At 41.7% G+C, this 22,214-nt stretch overlaps 1 protein-coding gene across 1 annotated transcript in view; it reads right to left on the bottom strand.

Moving 5' to 3' along the window:
• The window catches only part of CFAP43 (cilia and flagella associated protein 43), a 105,864-nt gene that overhangs the window by 31,080 nt on the left and 52,570 nt on the right, over positions 1-22,214 (bottom strand). Inside the window, exons 17-22 of the mRNA XM_056120838.1 lie at positions 13,841-13,999; positions 11,853-11,934; positions 11,595-11,672; positions 9,099-9,224; positions 1,736-1,840; positions 627-743 (exon numbers count right to left, since the gene is read on the bottom strand). Coding sequence (XP_055976813.1) covers positions 627-743; positions 1,736-1,840; positions 9,099-9,224; positions 11,595-11,672; positions 11,853-11,934; positions 13,841-13,999 — 667 coding nt within the window. The remainder of the gene's footprint in view (positions 1-626; positions 744-1,735; positions 1,841-9,098; positions 9,225-11,594; positions 11,673-11,852; positions 11,935-13,840; positions 14,000-22,214) is intronic.

The raw sequence follows: 22,214 nt of genomic DNA on the forward strand, positions 1-22,214 counted from the left end.
AAGTATATCCTCATATCATATGGCTGCTAGCATTGTACAGAGGATAGGTTTCTTGATTTAGTGTGTGGAAATGAGCTTCTATATCAATTAGAGTCTGTTCTACAAATTAACAAGGAATAAAAATACAACAAACAATATCTAAACATTTAAATTGTATTCCCACCTCAAATATCTATGAAGGCCCTGAAATATACACATCATTTATATAAATACACACACAAATGTACTTTAAAATATTTTGGTTATAAAAGGGAATAATGCCCTGCCAGAAAGGCAGGGTGGGATGGGGGGGATGGGGGGTGGGAGGAATAGTGGGATCAGTGGTGGTGGAGAATGGGCCCTGGTGGAGGAATGGGTACTCGATCATTGTATAACTGAAACCCAAGCACAAAAATTTGTAAGTCTACAACTGTACCTCATGGTATTTCACTAATAAAAATTAAAAAAATAAAATCTCCAGAAAAAAAATATATATGTTATGTTTTGGGACACAGCTGGGTCTGTGCTCAGTAGTGACCTCTGGCATTGCTTGAGGGACCATATGTGGTAGTAGGGATTTGATTGCATGCAAAGCAAGGACCCTACAACCTGTTCTCATTTCAAGCCCAATGTATTTTAAATTATACCTTAAGACATTCGTTTTCAACCTTCTTTTGATTTATAACTCTGTTTAATTCTGCCAGTTCTTCCTGTGTGCGTGCTTTCATTGGAAAATTCTCAACCACACAGGGGATATGAAAGCACTAGAAAAAAAAAGATGAAGTAAATTCATTTTCAGCATAATCTTGTGTACCTGGGGAGGAGCGGGAAGTAATTATCCTGCTAAAAATTCATAGGTTCCCTGAGTGAGATCTACAATGAAGTTTTCTTTAGAATAATGTATACCATTAATATTAGTGTAAACTATATGAAAATACTGTGCTTTTGTGAAGGATTGTTCCCTTAGTTGTCTCGAGTGATTTTGCTTTCTGCCACACAACTTTACCCACCCAGGCACACTGGCAAGGTCTGGAGATAGTCTTATTTAGGAACAAGGGAGAAGGGTGGGGAAAGGAGGGAGGGGAAGAGGGAGGAAGGGAAAAGGAGGGAGGGAGGGCTGGGGAGAGAGAGAGAGAGAGAGAGAGAGAGAGAGAGAGAGAGAGAGAGAGAGAGAGAGAGAGAGAGAGAGAGAATAAAAATGTCTACCACAGAGGCAGGGTGGGGGGCGCTAGTGGTGAGTGGGACAGGGAGTGGGGGAAGGAAACTGGGGACATTGGTGGTGGGAAGTGTACACTGGTGAATGGAGGAGTGTTGGAGTATTATATGATCGAAACCCAATTATGAACAACTTTGTAACTGTGTATCTCACTTGTGATTCAATTGAAAAAGAAAGTGGCCTTCAGTGTGGGGAGGAGCAAGGTAGACTTTGAGTGCTTTTCTATGTAGGGATTTTTTTTGAGGGGGGCTTCCCAGGCAATGATAAGGAGTGCTAGGAAACAGTTTGGCTGGATGACTCAGTGCAATTGGACCCAGCACGACTGGAGTAGGGGGGAGTCCTGTGGATAAATCCAATGAAGTCCAGGGGGTCTTGTGGTACTGGGAATCAAACTTGGGGCCTGTGCCCCTGCTCCCCACCCCTAAGCTATCCTGTACTAACAGCTGTATGGATTGTCTTTTTAAAACATTGAGTTTTATTTTCTGCTTTGAGACTTGAATAGACTATTTGGGGGCCACGGCACTGTTCCGGAGCTGCTACCTTGAGAGAGCGGCCTTTCACAGCCATGGAATTCCAGCACTCCTCTTTGATAAGTTCAGCCAAATATTTCTTGGTGAGGTTATTCATTTCTACATTGTTTCGTATCTTGAAGAAAACAGGTGAAAGAAAAAGGAGAATGAAAATGCAGCCACCTTAAAAAGAAAAATTCAACAATCGATTCATTAAGTAGGGTGATGGCACACTTAGTGATGGTGTTTTACCTTCCTCCTCTCCCTGTGTCCCACATGGAGTTCAGCCATTCTGAGCAGCCTCATAGCCCGGATTTTGAGAGCATTTTCTTCTGTCTGATCTGAAGACTGAGCCCTTGCATGCCCATGGTCACCTCTAAGGGCTGGAGATGCCCGTGCAGGGCCAGTTGCTCTGAGGACAGTTGCCCAGCTATGGTGGGCAGGTCACTAACATATCACAGAGTTCACTAGGCTAAACCATCCTATTTTTGTAAGTGAAATTTCAAGTTTGTATCTATTAAGTTGCTGGTTATTTAAATGTTGGCTTAATTCCCATCAATGCACATTTAAAGTGCCAACTCATGAACTCTGTTTTGGAGCTTTTTTTTATAGTTCACGTTTTCTATCCCAGCCTTCCATACCCCCAATTTCTCTCCTGATCCTCAGTTATGTTGGCAAGTTCAAAATTTGTTTCACTGGACATTGTATTTTCCCTTTTCTTTGTTTCTCTACAAACTGCAGATGAGTAAGATCACCAGCATTACCATTAATCTTTCTTCCTCTAACTTATTTCATTTTATATGATGCTTTCCAGTTCCATCCAAATTGCAGCAAACTGCAAGATTTTTCTTTTCTTGCAGTGGCACATGTATTTATACCAAAACTTCTTCCTCCACTCATCTCTCATTGAACATTTGCATTCCCTCCATCACTTGATCACTTGACATCCCGTTACTCATCGATCCACTTGAGCGGGCACCAGTAACGTCTCCATTCATCCCTGTCACGTGCTAATGTAACCCAATGGTGTCTGCCCATTCTAGGAACATGAACAGCCTCAAACCGCTTGACAAAGAAGTCTGACCATCTCATAAGTGGGTGGCCATGTGATCTTTTGACGTCCTGTGGAATCCAGTCAGTAATGGCTCTAGTCCAGCAGTAGTCTCCAAATCTCATTACGTGTCCAGCCAATCTGATTTTCAACGTCTTGGCAAACGAGACAGCATCCATTATTCTTGACCATCGACGGAGGTCCGAACTCCGGATTCTTTCTCTCACTTGAGTGAAGCGTGATACTCCAAGGATAGCTCTTTCTATTCCTCTTTGAGAGACCTGAATAGCGTTCTCATCCTGTTTTTGTAGGGCCCAGGTCTCTGAGGTGTATGTTAATGCAGGAAGAATAGTGGAATCGAAGAGATGTGCCCAGAGCTGGAGGTTCTTCGTCCTCTTAGCTATTTCTTAGACGTTCTTGAAGGCGTTCCAAGCTGGTCTCTTCCTCCTGTGCAACTCAGGTGCCAGGTCATTCATTATGCTGACTTCTCGACCTAGGTATACATAACTGTTGCATTCAGAGATGTTCGTCCCATTGAGAGTGAATGGAATGTCAGGAACAAGACTGTTTCTCACAAACATTGTCTTTGTGAGATTCAGCTGTAGTCTGACCTTTCCACACTCATGGTCGAAGTCGGCCAGCATTTATGCCACTTGGTTGATGTTTGATGTCATAAGAACAATGTCATCAGCTAAGTGGATGTGGTTTAGTTGCCGACTGTCTACTTCACTCCCATTCCTTCCCATTCCAGTCGTCACATGACATTCTCAAGGGTGGCACTGAAGAGTTTCGATGAAACAGTATCACCCTGCCGAACCCCTCTCTTGATGTCAATGATCACCTCCCTGTAGAATGGTGAGATCCTGGTAGTGAATCCGCAATATAGCTCACGGAGGATCCTGATGTACTGACTTTGAACACCCTGTTTGGCTAGGGCCTCGATGACTGCTTCCATCTCAACAGAATCAAAGGCCTTCTTTAAATCAATGAACGTTAGACAGAGCGGCATCTTGAACTCCCGAGAAACCTCAATCAGCTTGGTTATCATGTGGATATGGTAGATTATGCTGAATCCTTTTCAAAAACCAGCTTGCTCACATGGTTGTCCTTCATCTAGTGTTCTGCCAATCTTATTCAGGACAACTCGAGTGAACAGCTTGTAGATGACAGAAATAGGAAGATTGGGTGATAGTTGCCAGTGTTGTGAATGTCTCCCTTCTTGTATAGTAGTACAGTCCTGCTGGATTTCCACTGGGACAGAACCTTGCATTCAGACAGGTAGCATGTGAAGAGCCTAGCCAGTGTATTGATGAGTACTGACAGAAGGTTCTTCAGGTATTCGGGTCTGACCTTGTCTGGGCTGGGTGCTGTTCACTTCTTTACTGATGAAATGGCGTGTCGGATTTCGGAAGGGAGAACTTTGGGAATGACATATCCATCCTGCAGAATTTGGTATGTGGGCAGGTAGATGTGGCTATCAAAGAGATCTGAGTAGAAGTCATGGATAATCTTCTCCATTGCCCTTCTGGAAGATGTCATAGATCCATCAGGATGTCAGAGGGCAGTCATCTTGGTCTTATAGCTGGCGAAGGACAGGCAGGTGTTGTGAATGCGTTTCCCAGCTTCTGCCGCATCTGCCAGACTGCTGCTCTTCTCTCTTTTAACTCTTTCTTTATTGCTTCTCTGCACTGCTTTGCAAGCTGGGACATTCGCTTGCGGTTGCCTGAGGCTTGTGCCAAGCCATGTTGGCAAATGAGCTCGAGAGTTTTCGAAGACAGGCGTCTTTTTGTGGCTATCTCTCTCTCTCGGCATTCTTCGCACAATCATGGAGGTGCTAAACCAGTCCACCTATTCCTCGTTGATGTTGTCAACAACAGTTATCTTCCCATGTTGCCACAATAGTGCCAAAGAGATCCCAGTTGGTGGTCATTCTGGGAGTTCTCTTCTTAAACTTAAACTTTGCAGCCCTTTCTCCCTACTCTGTGAAGTAGAATTTTGCACGAAGGAGACGGTGGTCCGATCCCATTTGGAATTTTGGTACAATAGCGATATCGGTCAGGCAAGACTGTCGATTGAATATGATGTGGTCAATTTCATTGTGGAACCATCCACCAGGAGACTCCCATGTCCAACGTTTAGATTCAGTCTTCTGGAATTATAAGTTACCATGGATGGTCTTGGTTGACATGATGAACTCAGACAGTCTCTTACCCTGTTCGTTCCATTCTAGGCCATGGGTCCCAATGTGGAGTTCTTCAGCTGATCTTCTTGGTCCTATCTTGGCATTAAAATCACCCACAATGATCTTGTAGAAGGTGTGGTCTTCTTTATAGAACTTCTCCAGCTCCATGTAGAACTTCTTAATTTCTCCATCATCATAATTGGGCTGGAGCGATAGCACAGCGGTAGGGCGTTCGCCTTACAAGCGGCCAAGACGGCCGACCCGAGTTCGATTCCTCCGCCCCTCTCGGAGAGCCCGGCAAGCTACCGAGAGTATTCGATATGCCAGACACAGTAACAACAAAGTCTCCAATGGAGACGTTACTGGGCCCGCTCGAGCAAATCGGCGATCAACGGGAGGGCCTTTACCTTTACCATAATTGGATGTTGGTGCATAGACAACAAAGATAGAAACTGCCGGCAGTGAGCCACATCTATTCAAGTGTAATAATCCGATTTGGGTTGTTAGGCATTCAAATGAATCAATGTTTATGGCTAAGTTCGTGTTGACAAGGACACCGACACCACCGATGCCTCTTTTGTTGCATGTTCCGAGGAACAGTTGTTCCCCAGTGTCGAAAATGGCGTGATGTGATTGGTGTCTTCTCATCTCAGTCAGACCAATGTCGTACTTGATCTTTTGCGCTTGTACCATCAGGTCCTCAATGGATGCATCCGATGCCAGTATACGTACATTGGAAGTACAGACAGTCATTTTTGTCCTTCTTCATTTTGGCAACCTAGGTCGGCCCTGAGATTTTATCAGCCTCTCCTTCCTCACCCTTCTTAACGCTGCCATATTGGTGACTCTTTCAGTGTCGGGGGAGTGAGACCCATTGTATTTACTGGCTTTGGCATATCGAATACACCACGGATAGCTTGCCAGGCTCTGCCATGTGGGCAGAACACTCTCAGTAGCTTGCCAGGCTCTCCAAAGAGTGATAGAGTCTTTTAGGGCGACCTCTAATTGTCCTTGCAGGTGTTCTTATGTTCCAACCATATTTCAAAGCAACTGAATATGCTGCGGTAATCTTGTATTAAGTATTTTATGATGTGTTGCAGCTGTGCGGTCTGGAAAGCATCCTGGAGTGTGTGGGCGGCTGAGTAGTGGAGGTAGTGGAGGTAATGGAGGTCTGCTGGGCTGCTGGGAGCAGGCAGAGGATCTCTGCTCCTGGGTCTAGTGAGCCTGGAGTCCGAGGTCACAGAGTTCCGCTTCCCTGGCTCTCTGGGGCTTCACCCCTGCGTGAGTCCTGGCCTAAGTGTCCGGAAAGCATCCTGGAGGGCGTCCGTGGCTGGGTAGTGGAGGTTGTGGAGGTAATGGAGGTCTACTGGGCTGCTGGGAGCAGGCATTCCCTCCATATCCTGATTATTGTACTGAGCACTGAAATGAACACAGGTATGCATACATCATTTCAAATTGATGCATTTGTGTTCTTGAGATATATGGCAAGTAGTGGAATCACTGGGTGATATGAAAGTTTTATTAAAAAATTTTTTTTTGACGAATCTCTATACTGTTTACTGCAGAAACTGAATCAGGTAACATTCTTACCAACTATCTAAGATTTCTTTTCACCACATTTTCATCAGCACTGATTACTTCTGGACTAAAAAAAAAAAATCAGGCCATTCTCTGATCCCAGAGACTCAGGAACAAATCTTGGAACCCAGCAGGTTTTTGGCAGAAATTCCTCCAGATTTAATTGTTAAAATTTCGGAATTCCAAAATCGCCCGGCCACTACTGCGGCCGCACGACATCATATGTTATTCATAATCAGCAATATAAAACAAATTGTCTACATTTGCTTTTTAGGCAGATCTGAGCGTTGGGGTAAAATCCCAAATAACAATGGTGGGTATGATGTCAAAATATTGAAAGTAGAGAGAGAGTAATGTGGAAGTCATCTGCCCCACAGATAGGGGGAGGGTTTGAGATGGGGGTATACTGGGGTCTTTGGTGGTGGAAAATGGGCACCCTTTGGACAGGTGTTTCATCATTGTATGACCGAGACTTAAACCCAGAAACTTTGTAACTGCTCTCACAGTGATTCAATAAATAAATTTATAAAAAGGAAAAAAAAGTAAGGTGGAGTTCATGCCCAATTCAATCAGCCTAATCAATGGCTGAATAAATATCAATATTCCTACATTAAAATAAAAAAAGAAAAAATGGCCATTCTCACTTGGTGAGAGCAGACAAACACAAAACAAACACTGTCCTCCCGTTGTTCGTTGATTTGCTCGAGCGGGCCCAGTAACGTCTCCATTTTGAGACTTGTTGTTACTGTGTTTGGCATATTGAATACGTCACAGGTAGCTTGCCAGGCTTGGGCACGCGGGCGAGATACTCTCGGTAGCTTGCCGGGCTCTCCAAGACGGGCGGAGGAATCAAACCCGGTTCGGCCGGGCTGGGTGCACGCAAGGTAAATGCCCTACCACTGTGCTATCGCTCCAGCCCAGGTGTGAGCAGACATCTTATTCATTTGATTTTCATTTTCCCAATGATAACTGATTTTGGACATTTTACATATGCTTGATAGCCATCAGTGTGATGTCTTTGAGGAAGTATCTATTTAGTGTTCCCCATTTATATTATTTTAAAATTTTGTTTTGTAGTTTCATTCAGCTATGCTCAGGGCTTACTCCTGGCTCTGTATTCAGGGATCACTTCCAGTGGGGCTTGACAAAGTGTGGTGCCAAGGATTGAACACCTATGGGCCGCATGCAAAGCAAAGATTCAACCCATGTACTAAATCTCCATTTTCTCTTCTAACAATATTTGAAGGGGTTACCTTTCTCCTGTTATTGAGTTTTATGAGTGCCTTAGCCCATTGTATATTAACCCCTTTGTCAGTTATATGGTGTATGCAATTTTTTTCTCTCATTGACTCCGTGTTTAGCTGCCATTTCTTTTACAGTACAGAAACATTTAGTTTGATGTAGTCCCATTTATTTATTTTTGTTTCCATCATGCACTTTGGTGTTTCTTTCATGGTCTGACTTCTCTACCTGGATAGATTCATGAGGGTGGGAGCTATTTTCAGAACCTATATCAGTGTCTGGCACATAAAAGAGGTTTAGAAATAATGCAGAACGAATAAGTAATAAATGAACAGTTGTCCAGCTGATTCTATCACCCATTTATTTCCTTTTATTCTCAGCCTTACATCATTCACCAGTTTAACAAATCTACCCTGTTTTCATATCTTTATTCCAGCATAAATAAAAATATTCATAGGGCAGGGTCTTAGGGAATGGTGTGAAATTTTTCTCATAGATACATCAACAATATAATCAACATCCTTTTGTTTTAGTTTGTGGGTAGGGGATGTTTGGCCACGTGATTGTGCTTGAACTTACTCCTGGCTTTGTGGACAGAGACTGCTCCTGACAGTGCTCAGAGAACCATATGTGGTGATGGGTATCAAACTGGGGTCAGTCATGTACAAAGTAAACACCTTTGGTGCTCCAGCCCCAATCCATCTCCTTTTAGTATAAATGTTTAATTATTTACAATACACCTAAGTGCTCTATTTAATTCTATTGTTTTGCAAACTACTACAAATAGCCAAAGCAATCCTTGGGAAAAAGAAGATGGGAGGCATCAGCCTTCCCAACTTCAAACTGTATTACAAAGTGGTAATAATCAAAACAGCATGATATTGGAATAAAGTTAGACTTGCAGGCCACTGAAATAGAGTTAACCATCGTGACAAACTCTCAAACACATGATCATTTAATCTTTGATGAAGGAGTAAGAAGTATTAAGTTGCATAAGAAAAGAATCAACAAATGGAGCTGGGAAAACTGGGCAGCTATATGTGAAAGAATGAATTCAGATCTCTTTATAGTGCCATGCATAAAAGTCAGCTCAAAATGGATTAAAGATCTCAACATCAGACCTGAATCCATAAGGCTCATGGAAGGAAATGTAGGTAGAACCTTCCATGACACTGAAGCTAAAGATATCTTCAAAGATGATTGCAGAACAAGTTAGTTCTGTTCCCATTGCATGAGCCAAGTATCTGGAGATGTGAATTATCTGGAAAAGTTCCCTTTCCTGATTTCCTTCTACTTCCTTCATGAGACCTCTATGCCTAAGTTTACATTGGATGTCCATACCTTTGACACTTCTTCCTCACTTTGATGGTGAAGATTCTCTAGTTCCTCAAGATCCAAGGCAAACTCCTGTTGCTCTAATTTTGAAATACTTTCTAGTGTATCATTCTCTTCCATCATTTCCTGAATCTGATTTTTAAGAGGGAAGAAGGGAGAGAAAAGTACAAAATAAAACAAGAAAGAGATAATTGTCCAAGTGTCTTTCAACACTTGTCAAAAATGTATTTTTAAAAAATTGGATGTAAGAGATTCATAATTAAATATCAAAAAAGATCAACTAGTTGCAAAAAATTATTGGATACCTGGTCCTGGCTGAGACCCAGGTTAATATTCTGGATTTTCTGGAACACAGTTGTGAACTAATAGCTCAGTAGGAGCACACATATTGGATGTTAATATAATGTAGAAGCCAATTACTCTGCACTAACAAAAACATTAACACAGAAGGCTTAACTAGCAACAACAGCTTAGTAAACCCTCAGATAAGGACTTAATGTCCCCATGGTGAGATACAAAAATTTTCATTAATTTTATTTTACTGAAATAATTTTTGATCATTCCATTAGACATTTAGTGGTAACAAGCAATACAAAATAAATTATTGTGGGTCTGCTATGGGGGCTATGGGAGGGTAGTTGGGAAAATAGAGACAATGGTGGAGGGAAGGTGACAGTGGTGGTGGGATTGGTGCTGGAACATTGAATGCCTAAATCAACGGTATATGAACAACTTTGTAAACCATGGTGTTTAAATCAAGTGGGGAATTTTATTTGATTTTTAATTAAAATTTTTAAAAATTCATCTAGGGAATGATTGAGTGACAGGCTTACTGTGGTTATTTTTAATTCTGAAAAACACATTTCTCTAGAGACCAGCAAAAATATATTAGTCACTTCATTAAATAAAGACTGAACTATCTGCACTGTCCTCCTGTTGTTCATCCATTTGCTCCAGCGGGCCCAGTAACATCTCCATTGTGAGACTTGTTGTTACTGTGTTTGGCATATCAAATACGCCACAGGTAGCTTGCCAGGCTTTGCCGTGGTGGGGAGATACTCTCCATAGCTTGCGGGGCTCTCTGAGAGGGGCAGAGGAACTGAACCTGGCTCGGCTGCCCCCCCCCACACGTGCAAGGCACAAGAAATTGATATTTATGCGTGCTGAAGATATTGTGAGTACATGAGGAAATATATGTCTGAATTTTTGTCTTTCGGTGATATACATTTGAAGGTAAAATAATATGATATCAAGACTGATTTCAATCTGGACAGGGGAACAAAGAATATGGATAAAATAATACTGGCCAGTGGATTTATTACATTATACTCTGCACCAACAGACTGAGTCTTAGCCTCTCCACAGTACTGCGAAGCATCTTCTATCATAGAAAGGCTTCATAGCAGAACAAGAGCCGGTACTAATTTCAAGAAAAATCCAGCAGGGAGAAGGAAAACCAGAACCATGGCCATGGCAGCCCACATGGCTGAAATGGGAGTGCCCGCAGGACAAGGATTGATGGGTGCTTGGCAGAGGAGAGATCAGAGGGCAGAAACCCTCCCCCGTGTCCCCGCAGCGTCCGATCAAGCTGTGCCGCTAGTCTACTGAGTCACACTGTATCAAGACCCAGGTCCAGACAGGGGAGCGGACCCAAGGGGAAACTGTCAGCAGTTCTCTGGTCCATCATGCGGATTCTAGTGAAGAAATCCGTGCAGGCCGAGATGCTGCTTGAGGGATGTGACCACTAACTCTGTGGCCCCAGACTACTGAATTTGTCGAGTGACAATGTATGCCTTCAGTCAAGAAAGTGCATTAACACCCAAAAGGAGAGAGAGAACAAAAGGAAATGTCCTGCCACAGAGGCAGGGTGGGATGTGGGGGATGAGTGTGGGAGGGATACTGGGATCCATGGTGGTGGAAAATGGGCACTGGTGGAGGGATGGGTATTTGATCATTGTATAATTGAAACCCAAGCACAAAAATTTGTAAATCTACAACTGTACCTCATGGTGTTTCACTAATAAAAAAAAATAAAAGGGGAAAAAAAGAAAAAGAAACTACAACATCAAAAAAAGAAAAAAAAGAAAATGCATTAAATTAAAAAGAGACAGAATTTGGGGAAAGACAGAAGGCACTGTTGGTGTATAATGCGGTAGTGGAGACCCAGAAAACCGAGCCTACAGGCGGAAGTAAAAATGGTTATAGTTAGGTCCTCCTGGATGCACGAAACAGCATAACGTTCCAAAAGTTATTGGGAGGCCTGGCTCTGTAGCTCAGTCCTTGAGTCACCTGCCTTGTGTGCAGGAGGAGGACAGGTGCTTGTTCCCAACACCAAAACCCTGGACACAGTGCCTGGAGCCCAGAGCAGCAAGGGCATGGCCAGGGAACCCTGGAACTAGGTGAGGGACCTTGTACACTGCAGCACAACCACCAGCAAAGAGAGGGACCAGGAGAGAAATGTGTTTGGCTTGAGGGTCAATTTAGAAAATCATGAGCACTTACGGTTTTAGTCAAAGCTTTGATTCCTTTTTTAATCTCTTTTCTTGTACTAGAAAAGAGTCTCACCTCCTTCTGGATGGCCTGAAATGGAACAAATGTATCACTTAAATAAGCCAGCAAGAAAGTAAGAGGGAATAGATGGAATGCTTGCTCTGCCAAGCAGTATCTCATCCTGCTTTCCAACTTTCTAATGAGTTTTCATAGGAAACTAATCTGGCACAAAACGAATTATTTCAAGCTTCTCCCACGTTTTACACATACCTTCTGAGTTTTTTTTTCTAACCAGGGAATTTCCTCCATGTTTTCAAACTGGCGTGGTTCCTCCTCTTGCGATGAGTCCGTGCTTGGTGGGGTTGGAGATTCCTTAGAAGACAGATATACAGTTCACATCCATCAAGTTCTCTGTCCTGCTCCGCCCCTGCTTCATATGATAACTTTGAATCCCTTTGCACTTACTGCATTTCTTTTTATAATGCCACACAGCAGCCTGCCCCAAGCTGTAATGTTTTTGTTGAATTAATTCCTGCTGGTCTATCTTTGTATCAGTCACACTTTTCACTGTGAAAGCAGAAGTGATGGGCGGGACAGGTCCTACCTCCACAGGATCATGTTCTGTCTTCCCCTCACTGTACATACATGCACCATCAGCATAGTCCCAACGTTTGTGTTTAGGATCAAAATCTTTTGGTCCTTCATACTGTACATCTGCATCATCTCCTTTTCACTTCTACTCTTTCCCAACACTATAAATCCTTCCTAAATACACCCAAATATCTTCTATTCTAGGAAATCTACTCTCTAATAACCACCACAATCCCCTTAACTACCACCATCTTCTATGCTCCCTCACTGTTAGTAAAATGTCCCCCAGGAATTTTTAGCTGTCATGCTTCCCTGTAAACATACTGGCCATGCCTTCATAACCTCCTTTGTCACCCTGACTCTTCTCTACTGAATGCTCTATTCTGCTCTCTGCTGTTTCTGGACATCTGCTTTCCAACGATGACCCTCCCATAGTTTTACAGCTTTAAATTCCATCCAAAGATTTGACTCTCAAATCGATTTCTCCTGTATTGAACTCTGCCCAGAATTCAAGGCCCACCTACCAAATGGCCTGCTTGGAATCTCTGCCTGGATGTCTGACTGGTCTCTGAAAATTAGCAGGGAATACTCATTTGAGATTTCCTGCATATTCCAGACACCAGCTTCTCTCCCCATTATTTCCTCAGTTCCATGAATGATACCATCACAAACATAGTTGTTCAAATACAAAATCTAGTTGTCCGCCTTTCCCTTCATGTTCAAGCCATTAGTGAGTTCAGTGAACAAGACAGAAGAAACTTAATGGAAATCTTCTTTTCTTTCCTCTTTACAATGCTCTCCACCTGCCTTACTGTTTGGCCCTAGCCTTAGACACCCAGCTGATACCTTTGATTCTACTCTTAATCTCCTACAGTAAACACTCTCTACATAGAGCAAATCATAATTTTAAAATTTTAAATAAGGGGCTCAAGTGATACTACAGTGGGTAGGATGATGATCTTGCATGCAGGTTCTATCCCATCCCATATGGTACCCAAGCAAGAGTAATTACCGCCAAGAGTAATTCCCGTACCTGGTCTTTCCCCAGTCCCATCTACCACTCTTCTGCTCACTTTATTACAAGGAGTTTTTTGTTTGTATTTTTAGGCACTCAAACATGCCAAGTACTTTCCCCCTCAAGTACTTTTGTCCATTGCTTGTTGGTACCCTCTTTAATTCAGATCTCAGCTAAAAATATTTTTCTTGGGTCAGCTATTCTAGTCCAACACTTTCATTTCAAGCCAATGCACTTTTACTTGTTACTAATTTTTTTCTCTTTCTTTGTTCTTGCTTATCTCTCTTTGCTCTCCCTAATGACAATGCATACTCTATGAAGGTATTAAACATTTCTTTTTATTCATGTCTCCATCCTCTACACTTCCTAGGATTTTGATATATTTTTAAAAAACTTTTATTGGTGCTGGGTATTGGGACATACCCAGTGTTACTCAGGATTTATTCCTGGATCTGTGCTCAGGGATTACTCTTAGCAGTGCTCAGAGGTCCACTGCGGTGCTAGGAAGCAAATGCCTTAATCCCTTAAGTATCTCTTTGTCCTCTGTCAAATATTTTTTAAATGATTGGTTGAATGTACTAAAAGAAAAACCACAAACTGAAAACTGAGTTGAAAGAGAAAAAGAGCAAAAATGAGAGAATAAAAAACAAACCAAAGAGAAATATTGAAACTCACTTCTTCAAGGGGATTGACATTCTCTCCTGGTGACATATCTAAACAAAGATTCTCTTTTTCCATTTTCATCTTCAGAGAATTTAAAAGATTTCTGCCATAGTCCAGAGCTTCACTCGCTAAGCTTCCTCCTAGGCGCCTATATTGATTTTAAAAAATAGTAATTTTAAATGACCACAAAAATTACAATTAATGTTTTTATCTCCTTAAGAGCACTTAGGGGCCAAAAACCTGGAAAAAAAACCGAATGCCCAAGAACAGATGACTGGTTAAAGAAACTTTGGTACATCTACACAATGGAGTACTATGCAGCTGTTAGAAAAGATGAAGTCATGAAATTTACATACAAGTGGTACTACATGGAAAGTATCATGCTAAGTGAAATAAGTAACAAAGAGAGGGGCTGACATAGAAAGATTTCATTAATCTGTGCCTGGCTATTCCTTGCCGGGGCCCTTGGAGGGGAGCGGGTTGAGCTTTCCTCCCCGCCCCGGCCAGGGCCCCGGCAGCTGAAGACCTCCAGGACCAGCCAACACCATGCTGAGACCACTCTCCGCACACCTGAAGGTACCGGCAGAGGGACAAAGCCACGTGGGTTCCAGGGCCGAGATCTCCAAGCCTACTCGGATTGGAGTCGAGCATCCTCCACCCAGATCCTCCAAATTCCAGTAGGCGGGGGTCACACCCACCAACTGGCCCCCTGGCGCCGTGTAATCCCGTCAGCGGCCAAGACTCTGAGACTATAAAAACCAGCTCCCGGAACCGCGCGGACGCATTTGCGTCCGCGCAACATCTTATTATAACATCTCATTCCTACTTTGACAAACTGGCAGGCTACCGAATGTAGCCTGCCCACATGACAGAGTCTGGCAAACTCCCCGTGGCGTACCCAATATGCCAAATACCAGTAACAATGATGGGTCTCATTCTCCTAAAGAGCCTTAAATATAATCTCAGGGCTAGGATGAACGAGACGTTACTGGGGCCTGCTCGAGGCAATCGAACAGGATGATCTGTGATCTGTGATCTGTGGAATATAAAGTAACAAAACATGAGACTAATACCCAAGAATAGTTGAGATAAGTACCAGGAGGTGGTACTTATGGCTTGAAGGTCAGCTGCATGTTCTAGGGGAAAAGGCAGCTCAGATAGAGAAGGGAGCACCAAGTAAAGGGTGTTGGGAGGATCCTTCCAGGATGGGAGATGCATGCTGAAAATAGACTATAGACCAAACATGATTGCCACTCAATGCCTCTTTTGCAAACCACAGCACCCAAAAGGAGAGAGAGAACAAAAGGGAATGCCCAGCCACAGAGGTAGGGTGGGATTGGGGGGATGAGGAGGAGGGATACTGGAATCATTGGTGGTGAAGAATGGGCACTGGTAGAGGGATGGTTACTCGTTCATTGTATAAATAAAACCCAAGCACAAAAATTTGTAAGTCTACAACTATACCTCATGATTTTTCACTAATAAAAATTTTTAAAAAAGAGCACTTAGGGGCCAGAGAGATAATTCAGGGACTACGCACTTGCCTTGCAAGCAGATAACCCCAATGCTATATATGCACAACACTATATATGGTCCCTCAACGATAGTTAGATGCACCTCTCAAGACCCTAAGTACCTCTGAGCTGCCCTGGTAATCCCCTGCACCACAAGGACTGACCAACACCATATACTCAGGCCTTCTCCTTAAATCAAAAAGGAGTGGGGTGACAAGAATCACTGGGAGGAGCCTCTGTGTGAGATATCCCCCCCCCCAATCCCAACAAAAAAGAGAAGTTACAGAATTTCTCGATCTCATTACAGATGGCATTACTATCTTAAGGATGGTTCTTTCCTATCCCATTAGTTGATAGTTTTTTTTTTTTTAACCACGACTAGGTTTTTGATCTTGTTAAAAAAGCTTCCTATACATTTATTGATATGATCATATGATTTTTATCTTTCCTCTTTTTGATGTAGCCCCCAGCAATAGCACAGCAGTAGGGCATTTGCCTTACAAGTGGCCAACATGGCCGACCCGAGTTCAATTCCTCTGCCCCTCTTGGAGAGCCCGGCAAGCTACCAAGAGTATCTCGCCCACACGGCAGAGCCTGGCAAGCTACCCGAGACGTATTCAATATGCCAAACACAGTAACAACAAGTCTCATGATGGAGATGTTACTGGGTCTGCTCGAGCAAATCAATGAACAACGGGAGGACCGTGACCGTGAGCTTTTTGATATGGCTTATTACATTAATTTATTTGCATATGTTGAACAATCCTTACATCCTTGGTATGAATCCCACTTGGCTATGATGTAAAATCTTGCTAATATGTAATTGGATTTGGTTCACTAAGATTTTGTTGAGGATTTCTGTGTAGATGTCCATCAAGGAAATTGGTTTGAAAAACTCTTTTTAAGTAGTATCACTATCTGCTTTGGGTATTAGTGTGATGTTGGCTTCATAGAAGCTACTGGAAGGATACCTGTTTCTTCAATATTTTGGGAGAACTTGAGGAGTAAAGGTAGTAAATTTTTGAAGATTTGATAGAACTTACCAGTGAACCCAGAGAACTAAAAGAATTTTAAGATCATAGTAACCTCTCATAACATCTTGAATTTCTGAGGAATTTCTTATAATTTCTCTCTTTTCATCTTTAATCCTCTTTATTTAGGAATTTCCCACTCATGAGTATAGTCAAAGGTTAATCTATTCTATATTCTTTTGATGAACCACCTCCTAGGTTCATTGGCTCATTGTCTTAACACCCAAAGACTGATCCCAGATTGATGGTCAATTAATTTTTGACAAAAGAGCTGGGTATATGAAATGAAGTAAATATAGGCTACTCAACAAATGGTTTTGGGAACACTGAATAACCACATTAAAAAATAAAGCTGGATCTCTATCTCACACTTTACACAAAATTCAATTCATAGTTGATCAAGACATCAAGATCAGACCATAATCCATAATCACTGAGGAAAATATAAGCAGAATACTCCAAGATTTGAACCTCAAAATTGTTTTTAATGATATGACTCCATCAGCAATGACAACAGAAACAAAAACAAGAAAATAGAACTGCATCAAATTTAAAATTTTCTGAATGGAAAAATAAACATGGGCTAAAAGTGAAAAACACCTAACTGAATGGGAGAAAATATTCACACGCAATACATCAGTTAAAGGGTTAATATACAAGATTATATAAAGAACTCACAAATATTGGTAATCAAAAAAAATCCAAAACCCTATATAAAAATGGGAAGTGGTTGTGAACAGATACTTCTCTGAAGAAAACAGTAGAATGGTCAATAGACACATGAAAAATGGCTCTACTTTAATCAGGGAAATTCAAATGAAGATGACAGTGAGATATAATCTCATAGCAATAATAATGGTACATATCAAAATCCCTGAACGAATCTATGTTGGCAGGGATATAATGAAAGGGAAACCCTCATTCATTGCTGTCTTGTTCAACCCATATGCAAAGTTGTATGTAGATTTCTCAGAAAAGTAATAAAAATGACCCAGAAATTTCACTTCTTGTTACCTACACCCAAGACACAAAACATTCATTCAAAAGGACTTGTGCACATCATTAATCATTGTAGTACTTAGTACACAGCTAGGATATGAAATCCACCCAGGTTTACTTGTAAAATCTCCAGGCTCCCATGGAGCTGGAAATGGGTGACCTCCGCCCACAATATGACTGCCACGGTAGCCTGGCAGTCACACCCAGGAACTGCCTCTGGCACCATATAATCTCATTAATGGCCATGATCCAGAGACTCAGAAATAAATCTCTCAGAAGAGAGCACAGAACAATACACCATAAAGATGCCTCTCCACTCCAAAGTCACAATCCAATTTAAAAAATTAAATTAGGGGCTGGAGCAATAGCACAGCAGATAGGGTGTTTGCCTTGCACGCAGCTGACCCAGGTTTTATTCCCAGCATCCCATATGGTCCCCCAAGCACTGCCAGTAGTGATTCCTGAGTGCATGAACTGGGAGTAACTCCTGTGCATCGCCGGGTGTAACCCCCAAAAAAGCAAAAAAAAAATTAAATTAACCTCAACTGTATAACCATACTTAAAATTTTAGAACTCCTGGAGTGCACAACTGCATTTGTGGCTGAATGACATCTCATTCTTATACAAGGGTTTAATGGCTCCATGATGAAATATAACAATCTTCACATACTTTCCTTTAAGGAATTTTTTGGACCACTTTAGTGGATTATTTTTTAACAAGCAATACAAAATAAAGTATTTAGGTCCTGCTTTGGGGGCAGGGTTTGGGGGTTGGGGTGGAAACATTTGAAATAAGGTGTGCATAGGTGTAATGGTGGTGGGATTTGTGTTGCAATATTAAATGTAACAAATTATTGTGAACAACTTTATAAAAATAAAATTTTAAAAAATCTACCCATGTTTCTCAGGACAGATGTGTAGATAATGAAGGCATGGCATATATATACAATGAAATATTATGCAGCTGCAAAGAATGATAAAATCATGTGGTTTGCTGCAGCTTGAACTGGAGGATATCATGTGACATGAAGTCAGAAGAAAGACAAATTCTGGGTGATGATTACACTTATTTGGTATATAGAACAATAAGACAAGGGAATACTTGGTATATCAAAGGGGGAATGCCTTGATTACCCTTGAACCTAGATTACAAAAGTGAGGACAGGGAAGGTAAGACATCAAGTCGGGGAATAAGAAGAGGCAGATAGGAGGTAACAGGGGAAGGGGTGAGGGGTCCAGGTGTATCGGTGGTGTAGAGGTGCGGGTTATATATTTATTTAAACCACAGAGCCAATAACACTGAAAGCATGAGTTCCAAACTATAATAATCAAACTTAAAACTAGAGCCTGCTAGGGAGGCAGGCTAGGATGTGGGAGGGAACATGGGGATATTGATAGAGGGAAGGTGATACTGGGGCTGAGTCTGGTATTGAAACATTGTATGCCTAAAAAACTATTATGAACCACCTTGTAAATTAGTGTCTTAATGAAAACAAAATTTAAATACATCTGTGAACAGGCAGTTCCCTTTTGGTATTGTTTGTAGACGAATATTATCCACCCGAAAGGATTGGAGTTAATTAACATAAACATGCATTATTAGCATAATTAATTAACGTGGGTGTTCACTACTAGAATGTTCTTTAAAAATTTTATTCAGATATTTGACAAAATGTTCAACATTAATTGAATATACTGAAATCTCCTCCCAAGCATATGATCATCTAATCTTCAATAAGGGGGCAAGAAAAGTGAAATGGAGCAGGGAAAGCCTCTTTAATAAATTGTGCTGGCAAAACTGGACGGCTACATGCAAAAAAGTGGGCCCAGATTTCTGCCTAACGCCATGCACAAAAGTAAGATCAAAATGGATTTATGACCTCAACATCAGACCGGAATCCATAAAGTTCATTGAAGACAAAGTTGGCAAAACCTTCCATGATATTGAAGCTAATGGTATCTTCAAAGATGTCACACCACTGGTCAAGCAAGTGAAAACAGAGATAGACAAATGGAACTATCTTAAACTAAGAAGCTTCTGCACCACAAAAGAAACAGTGACCAAAATACAAAGACAGTCTACAGAATGGGAAAGGATATTCGCCAAAAACACATTTGAGAAGGGGTTGATATCAAGGATATACAAGGTACTGGTTGAACTCCACAAGAAGAAAACATCCAACCCCATCAAAAAATGGGGCAAGGAAATCATCAGGGAGATGCAGATCAAAACAACAATGAGATATCATTTCACACCACAGAGACTGGCCCACATCCATAAGAACAAAAGCAACCGGTGCTGGCGCGGATGTGGCGAGAAAGGAACCCTCCTTTACTGCTGATGGGAATGCCAACTGGTCCAACCCTTTTGGAAAACAGTATGGACGATTCTCAAAAAATTAGAATTTGATCTCCCATTTGACCCAGCAATATCACTCCTGGGAATATATCCCAGAGAGGCAAAAAAGTATAGTCGAAGTGACATCTGCACTTGTTTGTTCATTGCAGCACTCTTTACAATAGCCAGAATCTGGAAAAAAACTTGAGTGCCCAAGAACAGATGACTGGTTAAAGAAACTTTGGTATATTTACACAATGGAGCACTATGTAGCTGTTAGAAAAGATGAAGTCATGAAATTTACATACAAGTGGTACTACCTGGAAAGTATCATGTTAAGCGAAACGAGTCAGAAAGAGTGGGATAGACACAGAAAGATTGCATTCATCTGGGGAACATAAAGCAACAAAATGGGAGACTAACACCCAGGAGTGGCCGAGATAGTACCAGGAATTTTGCTCCATGACTTGGAGGCCAGCCACACGTGCCAGGGGAAAAGGAAGCTCAGAGAGAGAAGGGAGCACCAAATAAAGGGTGTTGGGAGGATCCTCCCAGGGTGGGAAAACATGCTGAAAATAGACTATAGACCAAACATGATTGCCACTCAATGCCTCTCTTGCAAACTACAGGACCCAAAAGGAGAGAGAGAGAAAACAAAAGGGAATGCCCAGCCACAGAGGCAGGGTAGGATGGGGGGAATGGGGGGTAGGAGGAATGCTGGGACCCGTAGTGGTGGAGGATGGGTGCTGGTGGAGGGATGGCTACTTGATCATTGTATAACTGAAACCCAAGCACAAAAATTTGTAAGTCTATAACTGTACCTCATGGTGTTTCACTAATAAAAAAAAAACTTAGCTATGTATAGGATTTGAATTTTCTTATTTTCATATGTTAAAATAATATCCAATACTCTCGGTAGCTTGCCGGGCTCTCCGAGAGGGGCGGAGGAATCGAACTCGGGTCGGCCATGTTGGCTGCGTGCAAGGCAAACGCCCTACCCGCTGTGCTATTGGATATGCCAGACACAGTAACAACAAAGTCTCCAATGGAGACGTTACTGGGCCCGCTCGAGTAAATCGACGATCAACGGGAGGGCCTTTACCTTTACCTTACCTTAAAATAATATGGCAATTAATCATTATAAATTGACTTTTGTTGATTTATCTTATGATAATTCCATTTTCCATATTTTTAAAGTTCTGTTGATGTAAACAGTATTAAATAAATGTGTTATACAGTATGAAAAAAATGTTCAACATTAAAAATGAGAAAATTCTAGAAACATATAAAAATGACTACTGATATTGTCTGAAAAAAAAGCAAACATTATAAACGTATACCTATTTTACCAAAGTAAGGGAATAAAAAATACAGAATGATCTCTCTCATATGTGGGATATAAAGTAGCATAGGAAGGGAATAACAAATGGTCTAAAACAACAGAATCTGGGACCTCATCTACAGAAGTGAGCTTACCATTGAGGTGAAGGTAGTGGGCAAGATGGGACCCAAGATAATGGTGGAAGGAAATGGACATTTTGGTCTGTGGTTTTGGAACATTGTGTGCATGACTCCCTATCACTGGCAATGTGTAAATCAAAGTGACTAAGATAAGAGAAAAATAAATAAAATAATTTCTTGATCTCATGCAAAAAAAAGAACTCGCAAAGACACTGGTAGTGATTTTTTTAAATTGGGTAATGGGCTACAGTTTATTTTTCCTTTAAATGGTAAGGATAAATTTTATATACAGTACCCTATGCCTAATATATTTAATAAAAACAAATACTTGTTTTGCTCTTATGTCACACTTTGTCTCTTTATGTTAGGTTAGAAAGCTGACTTACTCAGAGTTCTTGAGTCCTAATAAGTGTAACTGTCTACTTGGATTCTCTCTTGGGGAGGGGGAAGAGGTTGGGTCATACCCGTCTGAGTCAGAACTTATTCCTGGCTTATGCTCACAGATCATTCCTGGTGTGTTCAGGGATCACTCCTGGCTAATTGCTCTGTTCATCATTAGGAGAGGAATAAGGTGAGAGTGTGCGCCTACATATTACAATTGCTGAGCATTCTTTTTTCCATTTTGCTCTTTTCTCTCCCCTTCTTCCTTCAGCCCATTCTCACCCAGCAACCATCCATCGGTTTGATGCTTTGATTTCTTACCCTGGAGGAAAGGCACTTGCAGGATTGGCCATTCCTAGAGCACAACTAACCCTACTTTCAGGTGCAAATCAATTCACCTATATCCTTTAGCCTCAGTCTACTCCGATTGAATTTTCATACTCAGACGCACTGGTTCCTTATCCTAGGTCATCCCATATCCAAAGAGAAATAGCCCGTGTGTCCAGAATCCAGTATAATGATCCAAACTCGCCTGCCAAGTTTGCCTTTTCCTACCATGGAAGCTGATCTTTTTGTCTCCTTGTCCATGCTGTTGTCTTCCCCATGCACACACTCCCCAGAACATAGTAAAATCCTTCT

This window comes from Sorex fumeus, unplaced genomic scaffold (genome assembly GCF_029834395.1).
Source record: "Sorex fumeus unplaced genomic scaffold, SorFum_2.1 ptg000043l, whole genome shotgun sequence".
Lineage (NCBI taxonomy): Eukaryota > Metazoa > Chordata > Mammalia > Eulipotyphla > Soricidae > Sorex > Sorex fumeus.